The sequence below is a fragment of the Cydia strobilella genome, chromosome 21 (assembly GCF_947568885.1).
Source record: "Cydia strobilella chromosome 21, ilCydStro3.1, whole genome shotgun sequence".
Taxonomy (NCBI): Eukaryota; Metazoa; Arthropoda; class Insecta; order Lepidoptera; family Tortricidae; genus Cydia; species Cydia strobilella.
The window spans coordinates 2,247,367-2,266,767 of record NC_086061.1 but is presented as its reverse complement, the minus strand read 5'-3'; the positions used below and the strand labels follow the sequence as shown (position 1 = coordinate 2,266,767).

The window sequence follows — 19,401 nt, the reverse complement described above, 5'->3', positions numbered from 1 at the left end:
CGCTAAAAATAAAATATTTTATAACATTTTTTCATCCTATCATCTAATCTTTCGATTCCAATAGATCTCTGGTTGGTAAGGTATAGATATGTTGCTGAGCATCAAAAAGCGATGGTCACTGAAATTTTAATACGGCTTACCCTCGTTTAAGCAAATAGAGAGAGCCCATCATCATCAACGATATATTGTTTATACTCTGAAAAGCACTACGATTTATAAATAAATCCAATAAGTTAGGCTATCTGGTCTATTTAAGGATTATTAAATTGATTGGAATTTTAAGCTTGGTCTAAAATGTAGGTACTTAAACAGCCAAGGAACATTCTATCTATTTTGGGATTGTATCTCAAACGGCCGACGTGAATTGTAGCTTTTAATGAAGCATCCTTCGTTGGGAGTGATTTATTTACCAAAAACCTAGGTTAAAGCTAGGGCACTCTCACTAACCAAACCCTTAAACACTAGGAAACATTGAATCTTAGCGTTCTCTCTTTCACCCACCTTGCGCATGTAATAGTAAATAGTTAGTGCAGGCAATCACTCGTATAACTAATAGTAGGCAATTTTGTCATTACTACGCGCGTTCATTTAAGCACTAATTTTAATGAGAGCTTTTATAGACTGTCTGTCTCTTAAAAATTTTCGTGAACGTCGAATTATCTCCAATCTGTCGCATATGTAGAACAAAGATAAGATGTACTTTGAAAGACTAATTGTTAGAATATATTCTTGAAATAATCGGGAATGATCGAAGAGACTGGTTAAAGCAAAAATCTTGATAAAGAACACTTAACAACAAAAACAAACGACTTAAACACATTATCGGTCTTAATGGACATTATCATGACAAGTCCATCGGTCTCCGTTCGTTAAAAAGACGGCTTCCTCAATTAAAATATCAGACGTAATTACCTTCACTCTTCGCGGATGAGTCGCTTCCATCTCCACATGCCTGTAGTGCTCGGCGGACCTGTGCACCTCGCGCGCCTCTCCGCGGCGCGTCAAGTCTTCGGTCGAGGCTTTCTCCTCCCCTCGCGAGAGGGTGGTAACCTTTTTCACGATTCTGGTCGTGATTCGCCTCTGGCCGCTGTCGTTTTTCTTCGAGATCTTCGTCGACTCTAGCGAAGAGCCTAGTATCTCGGTCGACAATCTTTTGTTCGTGTGAATCGCCTGCAGTTCCGACACCCCGTAGCCGCCGGCCGAGGAAGGCACGGCCAGCGCGCCGTCGGCCGCGTCATACTCAAAGTGAGTCTGGTTCCCGTCGTGGACTATCCGTCCATTGTAGCTCTCCTCGCGGTACGATCCGGATCGGTAGCTCGACGTCCTTTCCATGCCCGGGTAGTTACCATCGTACACCGTCTCGTGTTTTGTTAATCCCTCCCTGAGACTCCTCGGTACGGAAGCCAAGTTGAGGCTGGTGGTGATGGGGGAGCCGACGGGAGACGGTGTCGATTTCTTCAGGCTGGACTTCAAAGGCTTCGAATCTTCGTTCTCGAGCGTCCCTTGCACAAAGAGGCGCTTGCTGCTGCCTCCTTCTTTTACGAATCTGTACATTGACATTTTCGATTCGTTCTCGCCTTCACAGGCGTAATTTTATCATCGCTCGCACTATAACAAATGTGGAATTAACAATTCGATACACATTTCTATAATAAAACCGGTGACAACTTTAAACAAGCTCATTTCTCTCCTCGACAATAAGTGGGAATTTTGGACAATGATCTTGAAAGTGAATTGTAAATGTTGAAATTGAAAGGCGTGACTTTAGTTGACGGATTAGGCGGCCTGGGTGCGCGGGCGCCGAATATGGTGCGACCCTTCCGGCGGACGTCACATGCTTGCGTCGGAGCTAAGCAACCGGTGACATCGTATTTGGTATACAAAGACCAGGCGAGTGACGAGTTAAACCTTAGCTAAGATAAATGTTTAACAACAGGGTGTTTAAGTTAAAAGGGAAATGTAGTGCCTAACAAGGCCCATGAAAATATTGAGCCATAATGCTACCGAGTGGCAGATTTGAATTTAACTTTCTGACAAGGCACTAAATGAGCAACATGTGATATAAATATCAAAGAAAGATCAAAGGGAATGATTGGAAATTATAAACGCACATTTGAGGCAAATGAGGTAAGCCTTGACCGAAATACGAAAGCAAACACATGCATAAACATGTTGACATAATGGGAGATCAAGTATACGGCGCCTATACATGGCTTGAATACATTAGTACCCATACGCTTCCGACATGTGACATAAAACAGTTGATACTCTAACAAAGTAATGCAGCTTCTGGACATATCGTAGTTTTTACAACTGTACTATGAAGTGTTAAAGAAGTGCACAATTATATAGAGTAGTTTATCTTCGGATAAAAGTATGCGAGCCACAAACAAGAAACAAGTTGTATACAGATAGCCTAGATTAACCTGGATTTATTAGTTGCGTCTAGGATTCCTAAATGTTCGGAGATTTTATTTATTTATTCAACAAATAAATGACAGTTAAAACCGTATGACAGTTAAAACCAATTCACTGTGCTGAGATAGGTTACTATCATTGTTTCTATACTGTGTTTCTAGTAGGTATGTTGGATTGGTTAAGCACACAGTTATGCAAGAGGTGGACTTGCTAATTGCGCCTTCGTTGCATACGTACGAGCAACCTAAGATGCAAACAACTTGGCGATAACTACTCTCGTTTGAGTTTTATATAGAATCTATTTTGCGAATAGAGTATCTGTCAATCAATGTTTATTAGATTGTATCTCTGCTGTTTTTGATACAACATCATCCGTGGGTATACCCCTTTATATTCCCCTATATAAGGTATGAAAACCAGCAAGTGTCAATGTTCTCGTCATCCTCTACCTAAGGTTCTTAAAGAGCATGTGTTATTTGACAAGGTTATAATCATTATAATCTCGACGATTATCGTCGTTATCATTAATCTTCATTTGCTATTAAACGTTTTAAATAGACACATTACATTTTCTTTATTTAACCTTCCTTATATAATTATAATTAAGCTTCGAATTTATTCTTCGTTTTCGAACGCCTTAAATTCCTCCTGCCTTTTTTCGCATTAGAACATTATCGAAATAATGCAAATGATTGAGGTATTGGCGTGTGGGCTCCGTTTGCGGGGGTTGAGTCAATGGTGACGCCTACAACGGGCCTTGCGACTCCTTGTATGGCTACTTGTAATTGTCAGTATTTTTACTGTAGGAATGCGAAGCTAAACTAGATTTATACCTACATACAAGTGTCCCTTTGCAACAGCACCTTGAGCTATCGTTACTTATTGTTTTATTCAAACAAATTAAGTAAAAAATTACGGAATTTAGAAAACATTTATACAAAAAAAAATTACATACAGGTATAATTACGGTTCTCATTAACGTCTCTCCTAACTGAACCAGATGTGAAAAGCCAACATTTTCCTCGAATCCCCGATTTAAAAAAGGCAAATTTTAAGATTAAGCCAGATGTAATCATAAATCAGGTCCTTTGGTGGCAAGCAAAAGATGTAATGTGTCATGCGTTGTAAGAAGTTACGCTAACGGATAAGGAGGGCGCTTTGAACCGAGTGTCACATATATCCTGTGACGCATCACGCAAGCATACGTGGAAACCAAGTTAAAGACATTAAACTCTTTACAGATTATTTCCAAAATGTCGGTCATAAATCTTGACCGCATACGTGTTTATTTAGCTTATGAAAAAAAAAAGATAAATTGTTTCCGCAATAAAGGATCTGTAATACTCGGATACATTTCCGTTATACAAATGTTCTAACTATGAGGTCCTGATCAATTTACATATACCTACTGCATATGGGAAATAAGTGTGTTTATTACAAATATGTGATCACTTGATCAGTATTGATAATGATCGTTTATTAAACAAGTAAACTAATACCTAATATTTACCTATTCGATGCTTAAAAACAATTTGCTTTAAACCGGTCTTCTTAAAAAAAAAAATTAAACGCATGTTATATTGGAATGTTGCGACGCCAAATAAAACGTCAGCCAAATAAAAGTATAACGAACAGTAAACTGTGACTACTGACAAAGAAAAATAACAATAATCCCACTCAAGTATGGCAGTTTTTTTTTATAATCAAAGTGCTGTCATAACGCTTAAAGAGGTTTTAATATGGAAAAAGTGATGTTACCTACTTTTGTGTAAAAAACGATTCCAAATGTGTTCACTTGTATGGGTCAGCAAATAGTTTGAAATTTTTATAAAATATTAGCTATAATTGCCAGGCTATGTTTAGATTTCAACCTATAAATCTGCATAAAATTTTTGTTAAATTTTTTGCTTAATTTTCATGTTTGTTATTGTTGGTGTTTTGAAATGGGACAAAACAAAAGTCTGTAGACTTTGCCGACATTTTTTTCCGAGTTACTTTATGGGGTAAAAAATAAATTACACATCTAATAACATTGGTTGATAAATATTAGTATATTCTTCCTAAGAGAACTTTTCTTCAGACGTAAGTATCGCAAAAATCATCGATATGTCATAGATATATTAATGATAACTATTCTCTACACATATTATAATTTAGTGCTAGTTTTGTTTGAAAAAAACCAGCAACAATAGACTGACATGATTGTGGCGTTAATGAATAATCATTGGTATCCAGCCACCATTGACAAAGGTATTAAATGTATGAAGACTAGCACAGCGCATATGCCTTATTGCTACCATGCGTTTACTTTGCTCTCTGCATGTTCTGGCTCATACGTTACGTCAAACGCTTAGACAATGCAGTCCTTGTATGAAGGCAATAAACATTTACTTGCCTAATTAAAAGGAGTTAACGTAGAATTTGCTAAAGCATCAACTAGAATTTTACTTTTGATCATTATAAGTTAAGTGCGAATTAACGGTATTTCACATTGTCGTGAAGCGTGTCGTCGTGGGTGTATGTCAAATGTTTCTATCATTTGTATGAAATCTGATAAAAATTGGCTATCCATAAAAATTATTAGCTAAAAAAAAATTCAAGAGGAAAACAGCCTTTACATATGTAGTACATAGTACAGAACTACATTCTAATAAATAACTGCCTCACATCTACCAAGTACTAGTGTATAATAAATAAAATTAATAATTTCTAATTATAACCATATTCGGGGACTTGGAGGAGCCTAAGGTTTAATTAATTTGAATTTATAATTATATTTTCATTCATAATATTAATTTCATATGGAAAATCCACGCCAAACAATTGACTCTACAATTAAACCGAACTCCTGAACCGCTAAAGCTGTCACCGGCATAAAAAATCGCGTATCGAATCCACCAATCACGTCACAAAATAAAATAAAAAAAAACACACCACAATTATTTTTTCAAATCACTGGTTAGTAATTAGTCGTGTTAGTGAACGTTCGTTTCGTTTCGTATGTGTTTGAGTTGGGACGGACGCGGTGCGTGCGAGCAGAGCGCGGGTTGACAGGTGACTGGCGTGCTCAGTGCTGGTGCGCCGGCGCAGCCCAGCGTGACGGACGGTGGCATATGCATGTTTGTTATTAAACAATTTGAATTATTTTATGGGGATTTTTAACGAGATCATATTATAAAAACAATGGTTGATATATTAATCGCTAATGGCTATTATTCAGTGATTACGAATCTCCATCTTAAAGTATTAAGTACGTCACTAATATGGGATCCGATTTATGATGAACTATCAATAACAGTAAACATTAAAAAAATTCGATTTAGTCATTTCCACGAGTCGTCCAACATTGTGTATTTATTATACAAATGTTTAAATACTATGTGTGATCAGCAGGTGTAAATCAATCATGGAAGATGATTAATAAATTGTAAATATTCATATCCGTATTTCGTTTCGTTTTGTATAAGTACTTAGTATTCATTCGGTTTTTGAATAACAATGACAAGTCGTTTAGCTACAATCAGCATTGTTATGTTGCAAACATGATTTTTGAGTTTTGCAATGGATTCGTGACTTAGTTTTGTTTGACCTCATGACAGAATTTAAATAAGTATAGGATTACGAGTATAATACACAATAGAAATTCCACGGCAAATATGTCAGCAGCGCCAATGCCAACTTTCTAAATGGCACCATCTGGTGACTTTTGACGGGCTATCTTCACGAGCTTGGAGGTGACGAGCATAAATTGTAAAACTATACGATTGAGATGAAAGCGAAAGATTTTCCCAGTTTTCAACCAACTTCTCAAACGACGCATAGAGTAGAACTTTCTCTCATATATTTTTCTAAACTGCCTGTACTATGCGAATCCCTTGAAGATTATGCAATTAGGTATTTTAATAGTAGTTTATGTGACTGCTACATAATGAAAGGCATATCAAAATACAAGTGTGGGTTTAAGAAACGAACGAAGTGAGTTTCTTAAAAGGACCACACGAGTGTTTTAATGCCTAATTATGTACTCGTACAGTTACATACACTATTTTTTCTACACACATATTATAAACTTTCTATGATATAGGTATTCAGTTATTCACCCACCTCATATTACAGCCGAAATATCTTTATCGCTCATTTTACACGAAACTTTCGCTATAGTTAGCTTAAAAACAACAAAATAAATTATTTTTTTTGCTTACAATAATAATTAAAAGATAAACTGTACGTCAAATGGCGGCAAATGAAATTTTTTTCACCCATGTCACGCATCCGTAGTTTTTTTCAGAGACAAACTAGAGTAGGAGTGGATTGTCATAACAATGCGAATGCGTTCGATACCAACTAACATGCGAGATTTGTCAAAATTGTATGCAATTGACATTACACTTCGAAACGTCTTGAGAATAGGGGTCAAAACAAATTGCTTTTTTTTGCGGAGATGTTCGAAATTCGAGTGTCATTACCAAATCGATTTTTATGTAATAATGAAGCCATGAAGTATGGATTCTATAGAAAGGATGACAATCTCTTATGGCAGAATTGTTGCAAAAGTGACCGGTTCCAGCTTTAAATAATAGTTCCTAATCTCTCCGGTGGCGCTAGTTAGGCTCTGGGACATGAGTATAACATGAACCATATAGGGCAACAAATAGCCCGACCAAATTACGTAGGTTGTTTTTGGTAGTAGTAGTTGGCGGCAAATGAAATTTTTTTCACGCATGTCACGCATCCGTAGTTTTTTTCAGAGTCAAACTAGAGTAGGAGTGGATTGTCATAACAATGCGAATGCGTTCGATACCAACTAACATGCGAGATTTCCCAAAATTGTATGCAATTGACATTACACTTCGAAACGTCTTGAGAATAGGGGTCAAAACAAATTGCTTTTTTTTTCGGAGATGTTCGAAATTCGAGTGTCATTACCAAATCGATTTTTATGTAATAATGAAGCCATGAAGTATGGATTCTATAGAAAGGATGACAATCTCTTATGGCAGAATTGTTGCAAAAGTGACCGCTTCCAGCTTTAAATAATAGTTCCCAATCTCTGGTGGCGCTAGTTACGCTCTAAGACATGAGTATAACATGAACCATATAAGGCAACAAATAACCCGACCAAATTACGTAGGTTGTTTTTGGTAGTATTTCGGTGTATGGTGGCGCCGCCTAATTACTGTTTTTTGATGGACACTTTTCACATAGAGATTTGGGTCCATATATTGGAAATAGTCTCCATGCCATGACGTATAGAGTAAAGTACCTCTACCCTCCAGAAATGAAGCTATTACAACATTTTCACAGATAATAAATTTGCTGTAACAAAACAATTTATCTTAATGTTGGCCATTATATACCGATTTTGAAGGCATCATAGAGTTTATGATGTGCTTTAAGCTATTATAGGCTTACTTTCATTTCATCACGCGATAGACCTTTTGGGATCCTTTGTACCTTACCTACTATTGATATTGCTATTCTAGTTCACATTCCATACAAACATACCGATATGCACCCACACGTCTTATAATGTATTTCATGAACTCGTCAGCTCAGATAATTAAATAATATAGAACAATACCATATATACAATATGTAACACATTTTAGACCGCCCATATGCCCACTCGCTAGATATGAAGTAAACAAGATAGGCGTGGGTTGTACCTTGTCACACCTGTCGAGTATCGAGCTGTTTCTTCCTGATACTTACTTCCTAACTATGTGACATTTGAGGAACATATCGGTAACTTTAATATCTAGTTACATAGTGACTGAACGCAATAAATACTCTTAACATAAATAGTATTCAATATCATGTGGAAGTAAGAATTTTTTAAACACGACGCTAACATCCCATAAAAGGATAGCCGCCTAGAATTAAATTATATGATCAAGAGTATAATTATGTAAGCTGTTCAACCTTGTTATAATAACATGATGATCTAATAACCAGAAATTAATGTCAACATAAATTCACGACATAAAATTAGGGTAAACCACAGAACTAATAAACTTTAAACAAATTAGTTAATACAACCAAAGAGAATTAATTGGAAATGCCAAAGATAGATATAACTCCGTAATAGATGGATACAGTCTAAGGAAAAAACGTGCCTCGAAAATCAAGAAAATATGATTCTCGTTCAGAGGGCGCTACTAGCTTTGGCCTACTGTCGTATAGATGGCGTTGACGGTTTCGTTTGTTATTTAACAATTTTAACGCATATCAGTGACAGAACATGGGTCAAAATCATAAAAATAATTAATGCAAATAAAAAAAATCATTTATCCATATTTAAATACATTTTATCGTATTTTTATAAATCTTCATTTTTAGTTTTAAAGTGTGTCGACAGATGGCAGTGAATTTACTGGGGTTACAAAATTTACTATGACAGTACCGCTCTAGTATAAGTTACTCTATGGAAATGCTCACTCCATATCCATACATCACTTTTGTTACCAAAACGACTATTATTTTCGTAGAGCATTAGACTTTTCGTTCGTCGCGACTCGCGACATCCATTGTCGAGTAGCAGTACTGATAATTCCGCTACTTGAAGCTAGATGTCGACTACGCAAATAATAATCTTTTTGGTAACAAAAATGATGTATGGAGTGGAGTCAGCACGCTATGTCTACTTAATTCTCTGATACTTTTTTTTTTTTTTTTTTTTTTTTTTTTTAATGAAATAGGAGGCAAACGAGCAGACGGATCACCTGATGGAAAGCGATTACCGCCGCCCATGGACACCCGCAACACCAGAGGGGTTGTAAGTGCGTTGCCGGCCTTTAAGATGGGAATACGCTCTTTTCTTGAAGGTTTGAAGGTCATATCGGTCCGGAAATACCGCAGGCGACAGTTCATTCCACAGTACTACATGTACATACATGTGATATTATTGATAAAAACTGAGTAAGCAAGTATTGTGCTAATAAAATGCATACAATGGCCATACAGAGATTTAAATACTATAAGATCAGAGAGAGAGAGAGAGAAATCAGGATACAGGTCAGCATTACACTGAAGCCTTATGTGCTAAAGTCGTGAACGTGAACAGAAGTTAAACTTCAGGGTCCTTAATTTCGTTAACATAATAGCCAACTTTCATTTCTTTATATCGGTATCTACCTATTTGGGATTGCAAAATTACTAATATGTAGCTGTAGCTCAAATATTACAAGACAAAAAACCTGGTTTTCATTTGTTTATGAAACTTTATCAACTCTACAATTTTCATGACTATGAAAACACTATACATACATACGTTTTTTAAACGTTTTTTCAAATATTCGATATATACGCAGGCACTGCTAGCGCCACCTATCGTCAAGCGGCAGAAGCCGTTGCCAAGCAAAGCTCAGCCCGTAATCCTGCGCAGCACGCCCAGCGCCACCTCTCGGCCACAACAGTAAGCGCCAAGCGAAAGCCTTTCCGTCAGACTTACCATCACAGTCTGCATCGTTTGCATGGAGCATGGACAGATAAAACATGTGAGAAAAGTCATAATTAACAAGATACGATATAGATCCACTTCTTTGCCTTTACGCCAATTTTGCAATTCATTGTAGCAGCCTAGTTCTGAAAATAATTTGGAAGTGGTAAAAGTGAAAACGCGCGACTCTTCCTGTTACAGAAAGGAGTGAAATGTAAAAAATTGGTCTTAGATTGCTTAGATGCTACCTATGATAAACGTCAACGCTGCTGACATATCTTAAACCTTATTTGCGATAATATAAAGTTCACTGATTGTAACTGTTGTTGTTTGTAACAGCACTAACAACTAAAAAAGTTAGCTTGGACATGGATACAGCGACTTACAATCTTTACAGCTCAATATTATTACTAGTGCGTCGCGTTCACTCCAAGTTCGAGTAATAAATATGCCTAGACCTACATGTAAACAATGGAATTCCCACAACTTCCCTTTCCTAAAATTAATGAATCTTCACAAATCTTCAAATAAGTACTGCCTGGCCCCGTCCTTTGATACAAATATATGGCGCCATACTGGTATGGTAACAATGACACAGATACAACTAGTTGACCTATATACAGAGATCTAGACTTGTTATCGTAACGATCGGTAGATGCTATAAGCAGCTGCATACATTTCAATCGTAATTAGAGTTGTTTATTACTTGTTCTATATACCTTTTATTGTTTTCAATCGAATACAAATTATAAACATTTATGGCACTGCCGTGTATGGTTATTGGTTACCACGTATTGTTTATCGTAATCATCATAAAATGATGCACCAAAAAATTATATTTTTTGGAAAAACTGTTATACGGCATTGGCTACTCGCCATTAAAGTGTCGCTCCGTCTTGGCTTGGTAAACACATGCGTTTCAGCAATTTTCAACTATCCCGTTCCTGTCATTTATTAACCGATTAACCGGGATTTGTCCTAAAGCGTTCACCCAATCGGTTCTCAACTTTTGCATTTCAGTTACTTCCCATTTGATCCCGTCCCGACAGATCTATGTTATGAGTAGGTTTCATAGGTTAGGCTAGATCAGATTATAGTTTTAAATGCCAACTTTCGTACCAAAGAGTCGCCGATACTCCTACCCAAAACACAAATAAGACTACAACAGTGGGAGTTCTGACAGTCAGAATGGTAGCTTTCTTGGGGGTTCAATTATAGGGTTCTCCTTAGTATATTGTCTCCAGGCTATTATTAATCACGTCAAAGCGGAATTTACAAAGGATACTAGAAAGCCGATCGCAGGCGGCGTGGGTGCCGCCATCTGGTGCGGCCTTCCGACCTACGTGCGCCCTGTAGGTAGACTCGTTCGCATTCGTCACATCACGAGAAAAATCTTTCGAAATAACGTGTACCGCGATATTCAGGGTCATTTGAGACATATGGGTATCTGATAATAGTTTATTTTTTCATCATCATCATCATCATCATCATCATATCAGCCGCCTTCTATCGGCCACTGCTGAGCATAGGCCTCTCCTCGAGTTATTTTTTCAGTTAAAGGTTAAGTTCACAAAAGCATGTGTTGATACACGGCTCTTCCGCTCCCCTATTAAGTTTAAGTTTAGATTTAAGTACTTAGTAGTTTTCTAAGGACATTTGACAAATACCACTAAGCGCCACTTGCACCATCCCACGAACCCGGGGTTAACCGGTTAAACCGGTAACCCAGTGTCAAATTGTACAGGTAACCATGGTAACACCAGCTTTAACCGGTTAACCCCGGGTTAGTGAGATGGTGCAAGTGGCCCTAATACGTTCAATAATGATATTCTCCCAAATATGAATAAATATATACACAGTTGCTATCTTTTAATTATAGTTCATTAACTGAGGTTCTCTGCGTATACTAATATAAGGTCCTCTTGGACTTCCTAATAGTATACGCAGTTCGTGATTTGCAGAAAACTAATGAAAAAAGCTTTCTCATCTAACTTACTATATAAAAAAATCTTGGAAACGGAATTTCGGCGGGATAAACAATTTCTGAACAAATTCAATCCTAAAAGTAAACCACCAACACAAGCGACATCTAGTGAAGTACGAACGAAACAGTTATAATCAAGCTTCAGCTAGTCGAATACAGATGGCGCTAGGCGCTGCATTGTTTACAACTTGGAACGAAACAACAAAGCATAGGACAAGGTGTCACTGATAATAAGTTCAGGTAAGGTCAGGTGCTAATCTGTTTTTTTAGGATATAACTAATAATCGAGTTTAAATTCATAATTCATTAATTAATTTAGCTTCGTTTTTAGGGTTCCGTACCCAAAGGGTAAAAACGGGACCCTATTACTAAGACGCCGCTGTCCGTCTGTCTGTCTGTCTGTCACCAGGCTGTATCTCATGAACCGTGATAGCTACTGAAATTTCATCATCACAGATGATGTATTTCTGTTGCCGTTATAACAACAAATACTAAAAACAGAATAATATACATATTTAATTGGGGCTCCCATACAACAAACGTGATTTTTTTGCTTTTCCGTAATGGTACGGAACCCTTCGTGCGCGAGTCCGACTCGCACTTGGCCGGTTTTTTAATAAAGTAAATTCAATGGAGTCAATAAGCGCACGCACAAAATACAAAGTAATTAAGTCCCCGGCAAGCTCGGCCGAAAATTTAACAAACGTTTTATAAATAAGAGGTTTAGTCGTTCTTGAAGACGCTGTGATTACCGGAACCGCAAGGCACAGCATTAGAATGTCATGGGTACGCCAGTGTCGCACACAATGCGGTTCGTTGACCCGCGACCGACGCAGCCTCTAGCTTCCCGGGTGCACGCCCGGAGGCGCCGTGGTCGCCGTAAGGCGAGCGCCTGGACAAATGAACTTTACATACACTACATTTTTTCTACCAGATTTTTTACACCCATTTTAGGTGCAAGCAAGTAAGTACCTATGAGATAACCATAAAGCCCAATTAAAGCGCGCGGTTGTTTTATGCGATAAACGTAGCGTTGAACGCATGCTTCAACGGAATGTAGTAAAAATGACAATGCGCTTGGCGCTTACCACAGCGTTTACCGCGAAAATGTAGTGTCATTAGGTCTGATGTAAAATGGGTATGCGGCAAACGCAATGCGTTTAACGCTGTAATTATCGCATAAAACAACCACGCGCTTTACTCGCTTCTGTTCAAGAATTTGCATGCAATATGGATACATTGCTAACTACAGAGTACAATTAATTTTGTCGATCGACCAAATACCGCAATGTCCATGTGCATGGTGTCCATGGCCGGCGGTAATCGCTTACTATTAGGTGATCCGTGCTGCTCGTTTGCCTCCTATATCATAAAAAAAATGTAACGAAAATTGCATACAAGTTCTTGAACTGTCTAGATGGGGCGAAGTAAAATTGAACTGTCGTTCGTCAGTCAACAATATACTTATACTGCTGAGTATACGTACATATATTATGATGTTTTATATATTATGTGAAGAATGCTGCACCTAAGACTTCCTTATTATTATTTGATTGAGCTATATAGACGCAATGTCAAGCTAATAATTGCTACTAATACTTATAAATAGCGTTAAGGAATTCTCCGCAACATGTGCTTTATACGGAAGGACCAATTAGATATATATAAAATATTGGCATAATTCTAAATATTTCCTAAACCTTAAAGGTCCAATATGGATTGTAAGTTCCTACAGCGTGTCTTTGAACTGAGTCAAGGGAACAAAGCTGTTTGTATCAGGGTGCTTTTGCCTATACAGACAATGACAGAGACTCCACACGGGATCACGGGATAATAGCAGTCTTTACCGTGACCGGGTGAAGTATGGTTTCGCTCCATTCAGCACACCAGGCTTTTTGGATGCCACTGATGCAAGCGTTGTCTTTCCTTACAGATAGTTTATATTCTGTCACTGAAAATACCTCGGATCCAAATTGAAGTGCGTTGGAGCCTTATTGAGCTTTCTGCGGGACTAAGCCGATTTGTGTAAGTGAGTAACTGTGGGGCCACGTCTCAGTAAAATATATTTTAATCACACTCACTCAGTAAATGTGGAAATGCACGCAGGCTTAGCGGGAACTATAGAAAAAGCGTTTTCCCTAGAGAGTTATGAAGTTTCTAGTAGTATAATTAACAGTTTTTAGTCTTTATACTTTATTTCTGTATTGGAAGTGTGATGAAAAACATTGCGTGTAACCCGGGGCGTAATAATATTGCAAACTCGAGTCTATAAATCGCTCCGGCTTTAACTTACGTCCCATGTTGCACAATGTACTATTGTTAACAATATAAGCTCAGTCTTGTGTATTGGATTGTTGAAATCCGATTATGAATGAAAGATTTAATCAATATCTCAGGAACCAGATTACAAATCGCGGTAAGTTGTCTAGCCACTATCCGGCTGCTGGTATGAATAATCATATCGGTTATTATTTCTAACGACTTACCCATTTAAGGTGTACTTAGAGGCTGATGTGTAAAGGCTTCATAGGTTACGTGATTTTGTTATTTATTAGGAAAGTTTTGTTATAAATTTACAATTTAACATTCTTTCGTATTCATTTAGTATTAACCTGCCTGCAAATAACAAAATAAAATAAATAAAAATAGGGATGTTTCCTGTGTTTAAAATAAATTATGGTTGGTGGTGGTTGTGAACCGTGGACGAAATAAAGCACCAGAAAAATATTACAAAAACCTAGACCGCAGTAATATTCGGACACAATTTCTATTTAATAAATCCGAAAGAACTATAAAGATTAGGAAACTTGACCATGACGTCATTGTTCTGTTTTTCACATAGATTCCATAGTGGTAAGGCTAATCGTTTCGACAGTTCGAAAAAAGAAACTGATTTGACTAGTCAGTCAACTACCCCTATTGTGTGAGCGTTTTTTGTAGTAAATGAAATTGTAAGGGATTTCAATAACTGCAGCGTTTGTTCATTTATTTGAACTCATTAAGTCACTTTTCACTTGCGATCGTTATCACTTTATCAGATTTAAAAATCTATATATGTATCGTACAGTTGCCATCAAATATATCGGAGCTGTGAGCTGTGATATACCATTGTGCAAATCGTTAGTTATTTCCCCCTATGGGACCTCTTTAATTGATTTGATAAAGTTGTTTTTTTACGCTTATCTTACACGTGCGAATCTGTAAACAAAGAGCTCCTTGTTTTAAGACAAAAACAAGTCGCTGCGCTGAGTACTTAGATAGGATAGGACGAGGTCGTCTCCAAATTTGCACACGACAATTATCAGTGACGTCAATAGCCCACTATAAAAAGATGGGTCCTGTAACCAGGAATTAATTCGTAGCTTGTACTTGATCGAGTCCAGTACATCGTGGTACAAAACGCGCCCCTCTCGTTTCACATATAATACTTAATTATAAGTATGTGAAGCTTCTTGCATGGTCACTCTAAATTATTACCAGTACAACAATGGAGGTACTTACAGGTACTCTGACTTAACCAGTCCTTTGCGATGCGTCCTCTTTGACCGCCTCAACCCAAGTGAACGAGTCTGTCCCCGTTACTCCGTGCCCCACCATTTGCTAAAACTACCGTGTTGCCAACAGTATAATGTTACTTTCCCAGCTACCCCTGTATTAATCGGGGTAACGTACTAATGTTGCCACAGTAGAATTATTATTTAACTGCTATCTTAAACGTTAACATAAATAAATCATGACAAGTATTTCTTCATTTTTGTTCCTGATTTTACTTTACTGCAGGAAGCCCCTTCCTGAATAACAGAGCAACAGATATTTTTGAACATCTCGGCCGCTCGGATGTATCTTATGGCGACGAAAGTACCGAACTACAAAACATATGATGAACCTATACAAAGACTATTATTATAGTAGGCTTTTAGTAACGGTAGTGGTTGTTTTTGTGAATAGTTTCGTCAGGACATGCTGTATTGCGCTCCTTATAAGGCCGCGACAGGTCCCGGGCCGGCCCACGCGTCTTAGCCGATTACATTAATACCCCACTTGCAATTAGACTAGTACTGTTTTTGTTGCAAAAGTAAAAGTGAACTGTACGAATAGATGAGGAAACTTTGCGGGGGTACTTGGGGTTAGGTAAGATGGCATTTGTCTCTTATCTCACATATACCTATAATGTAATGAAACAGAGTAAACAAAACTACGCAAACATTTATGTACAATCTTACTAAGTAAGAGTGGCTCTTTTGCCGAACGTTAATCACAAAAGCACCGAGACAATCAAAACGATATTAGATCCACCTTATGCGCTGCATCGGGCTAATGCGGCATGCAGTTTCTAGTCCATTACAGGATACTTCTGTGTGTCACATTTGACGACGTTAAACGTAACACAATGAAATAACTGGCAGACAATACGCAAGTACGAGTAATAAAATACAATATGTTATGGAGCGAAAGTGAACTGAGCAAATTATTCGGTTAAATTTTGCCCACGTACGATACCGCAAGTTGTCATGCGGTGACGCCATGAGGCTGGTTTTTGCAGGGATTTTATAGGACCGGACATATATCGCATACAAATGTTTCATTTTATGCGCTTGACGTATTAATTAGGAGTTTCCTAATATACTTTCGTAATATTAGTTTCCTAAAATAATATGGTTCTATAGTAATTGCAATTGGTTTTATTTATTTATTTAATGCATGTTAATTATAAGATGTAATGTTTTGAAAAGATGTGTCCCGCCGAGTTTCTTGCCGGCCCCATATTGGGATACCCTCCTCCAATTTAGGAGGGATTTAAATCTCCTCGGGTCAGAGGTGTAGGGTTAGAGGCGGCGTAGCTTTATTTGACGTTCATAAGCGCATTGTAATATGCCACTTGAAATATAAACTATCTGTTATCTCTTTATACGTATATATTTACTGATACAATATCGTTGATAGTATCCTAAATCTGTTAACAGAAATATATTACATTAATTCCCACTACTACTGTTAGCCACTAGCTAAAGTGTCAAATGTCGAACATTTTAACAACAGCCTTCGTCAACAAAAAATGTAATTAGGTTAATTGTTTAAATATCATGTAATTAGCAACAACAAATACGGTCTTAAATGGCATGAAACCCCAAATTATAGTGAAACTTGATCGCACAAAAACACTCCGCAACTTGAAAACAAACTTTCGTTCTTACACCAGAGTAACCAATAATCGCCACTTAAACCTGTTCAAAAATACCGATTCACTTTCGGTGTGAACGTTCCTTGCCAAGATATGAACTTAAAGCCTGTGAAGATGTGAACTTAAAGTTGCCTGAGAAAAAAACCGGCCAAGTGCGAGTCGGACTCGCGCACGAAGGGTTCCGTACCATTACGCAAAAAACGGCAAAATACTGTTTTTAGTATTTGTTGTTATAGCGGCAACAGAAATACATTATCTGTGAAAATTTCAACTGTCAAGCTATCACGGCTCATAAGATACAGCCTGGTGACAGACGGATAGGCAAATAGACAGACAGACAGCGGAGTCTTAGTAATAGGGTTCCGTTTTTACCCTTTGGGTACGGAACCCAAATATAGATAATTTAATTATTTTAATTTTTAATTTTATTTAATTTCAAAGCGATCATTTGACTTTCATAAAGATCAAATTTAAATAAATGCGAATGTGTCATATGACTATGCAAAAATTAAACAACGCTTCAAAATTTTAAATTCTTGAATGGTTTCATATTGTAATTATCGTAAAATCGTATTGCATTCATTTGTGCAGCAAAATCAATCCTACACGATTCATTTAGTCGAATTTGTAAGGACTGAATATAAATATGAATTAAAACCAGTTTTGCAAACATGACGAGTCAACGTCGTTTCAGAAGCATAAAAGAGTTACTTCAAACAAAGATAGATATAACTCCGTAATAGATGGATACAGTCTAAGGAAAAAACGTGCCTCGAAAATCAAGAAAATTTGATTCTCGTTCAGAGGGCGCTACTAGTTTTGGCCTACAGTCGTATAGATGGCGTTGACGGTTTCGTTTGTTATTTAACAATTTTAACGCATATCAGTGAAAGAACATGGGTCAAAATCATAAAAATAATTAATTCAAATAAAAAAAAATCATTTATCTATATTTAAATACATTCTATCGTGTTTTTATAAATCTTCATTTTTAGTTTTAAAGTGTGTCGACAGATGGCAGTGAATTTACTGGGGTTACAAAATTTACTATGATAGTACCGCTCCAGTATAAGTTACTCTATGCTTCAAATTAGTCTGCAAACGATTTAAATTCTCTACAGTGACTTAAAGATTCAAAATGGTATCGCCAGAAACAAAGTCATACAGGATTTAAATGACGTAATGAATGTGACAGCGAAAGTTTTGGGTGCGTACGATCTCTTTGAAGAGCAATTGCGCAATGCAATTGACATTTTAGGAGCATGTGGGTGGGCTTGGGTAATGGTGGGGTTTTTGCGAACGATTTATATTAAAGATCGCATTATGATTGCTATGTTACAGTAATTTAATTTACGGCTTTCAAAAGGCGATTTGTAACTGTGATATTCGTTTCTATTAAATATATGACGAAATAAGTATGTTTAGAGCAATCATAATAGCAAAGATAGATATAACTCCGTAATAGATGGATACAGTCTAAGGAAAAAACGTGCCTCAAAAATCAAGAAAATTTGATTCTCGTTCAGAGGGCGCTACTAGTTTTGGCCTATAGTCGTATAGATGGCGTTGACGGTTTCGTTTGTTATTTAACAATTTTAACGCATATCAGTGAAAGAACATGGGTCAAAATCATCAAAGTAATTAATGCAAATAAAAAAAAAATCATTTATCTATATTTAAATACATTTTAACGTATTTTTACAAATCTTCAATTTTAGTTTTAAAGTGTGTCGACAGATGGCAGTGAATTTACTGGGGTTACAACATTTACTATGACAGTACCGCTCTAGTATAAGTTACTCTATGATAATAGCAACAGGAAATAAATATCCGACAAATATATTTTTAAAGTTATATTTTCTTCTTATTGCAATTCCCACGAGGTGCAGCAATTTTCTGCTGTAGTTTACCGTTAAATCGAGGAATTAATGTAAAAACGTGTACAGTTCCGTCAAGGAGTATTTCCGCAATTCCAAAGGAACAGGTGGAAGAAGCATCAACTGCGATCAGTTACAAATTGACGAAATCTCGATCGTCATGGCCGGGATACAAGCCAGGATAGCAAGCTATATTCTACTAATATTACTCCTCGCTTGGACACAGGCTAATAGTGCTGTCTGTAATTTTAAGCCAGTCAGTACCATTTCAGTGACAGTAACAACACGTCCGTGAAGTACAATGGACTAGCACTAGCTGAACGGTGGTGGGGGGCGCTACTAGCTCAAAAAATAGAACGGCAAGCTATTAAAAACTATCCTGGTTACAGCACTAGCTTATACACGAAGATAGACGCACCAGCTTTGCTAGCTTACCAGCACTAGCAAACTAGCTTCGTGTATCCCGGCCAAAGCCGCGGGCGCCGCCGGCGGTTTATTACTA

General features: G+C 37.2%; 1 protein-coding gene across 1 annotated transcript in view; it reads right to left on the bottom strand.

Annotated features, from left to right (window-relative positions):
• Nucleotides 1-5,581, bottom strand: part of LOC134751067 (uncharacterized) — a 164,481-nt gene extending 158,900 nt beyond the window's left edge. The window contains exons 1-2 of the mRNA XM_063686412.1: nucleotides 5,351-5,581; nucleotides 913-1,608 (exon numbers count right to left, since the gene is read on the bottom strand). Coding sequence (XP_063542482.1) covers nucleotides 913-1,560 — 648 coding nt within the window. The 5' untranslated portion in view covers nucleotides 1,561-1,608; nucleotides 5,351-5,581. The remainder of the gene's footprint in view (nucleotides 1-912; nucleotides 1,609-5,350) is intronic.
• Nucleotides 5,582-19,401: the final 13,820 nt, after the last annotated feature.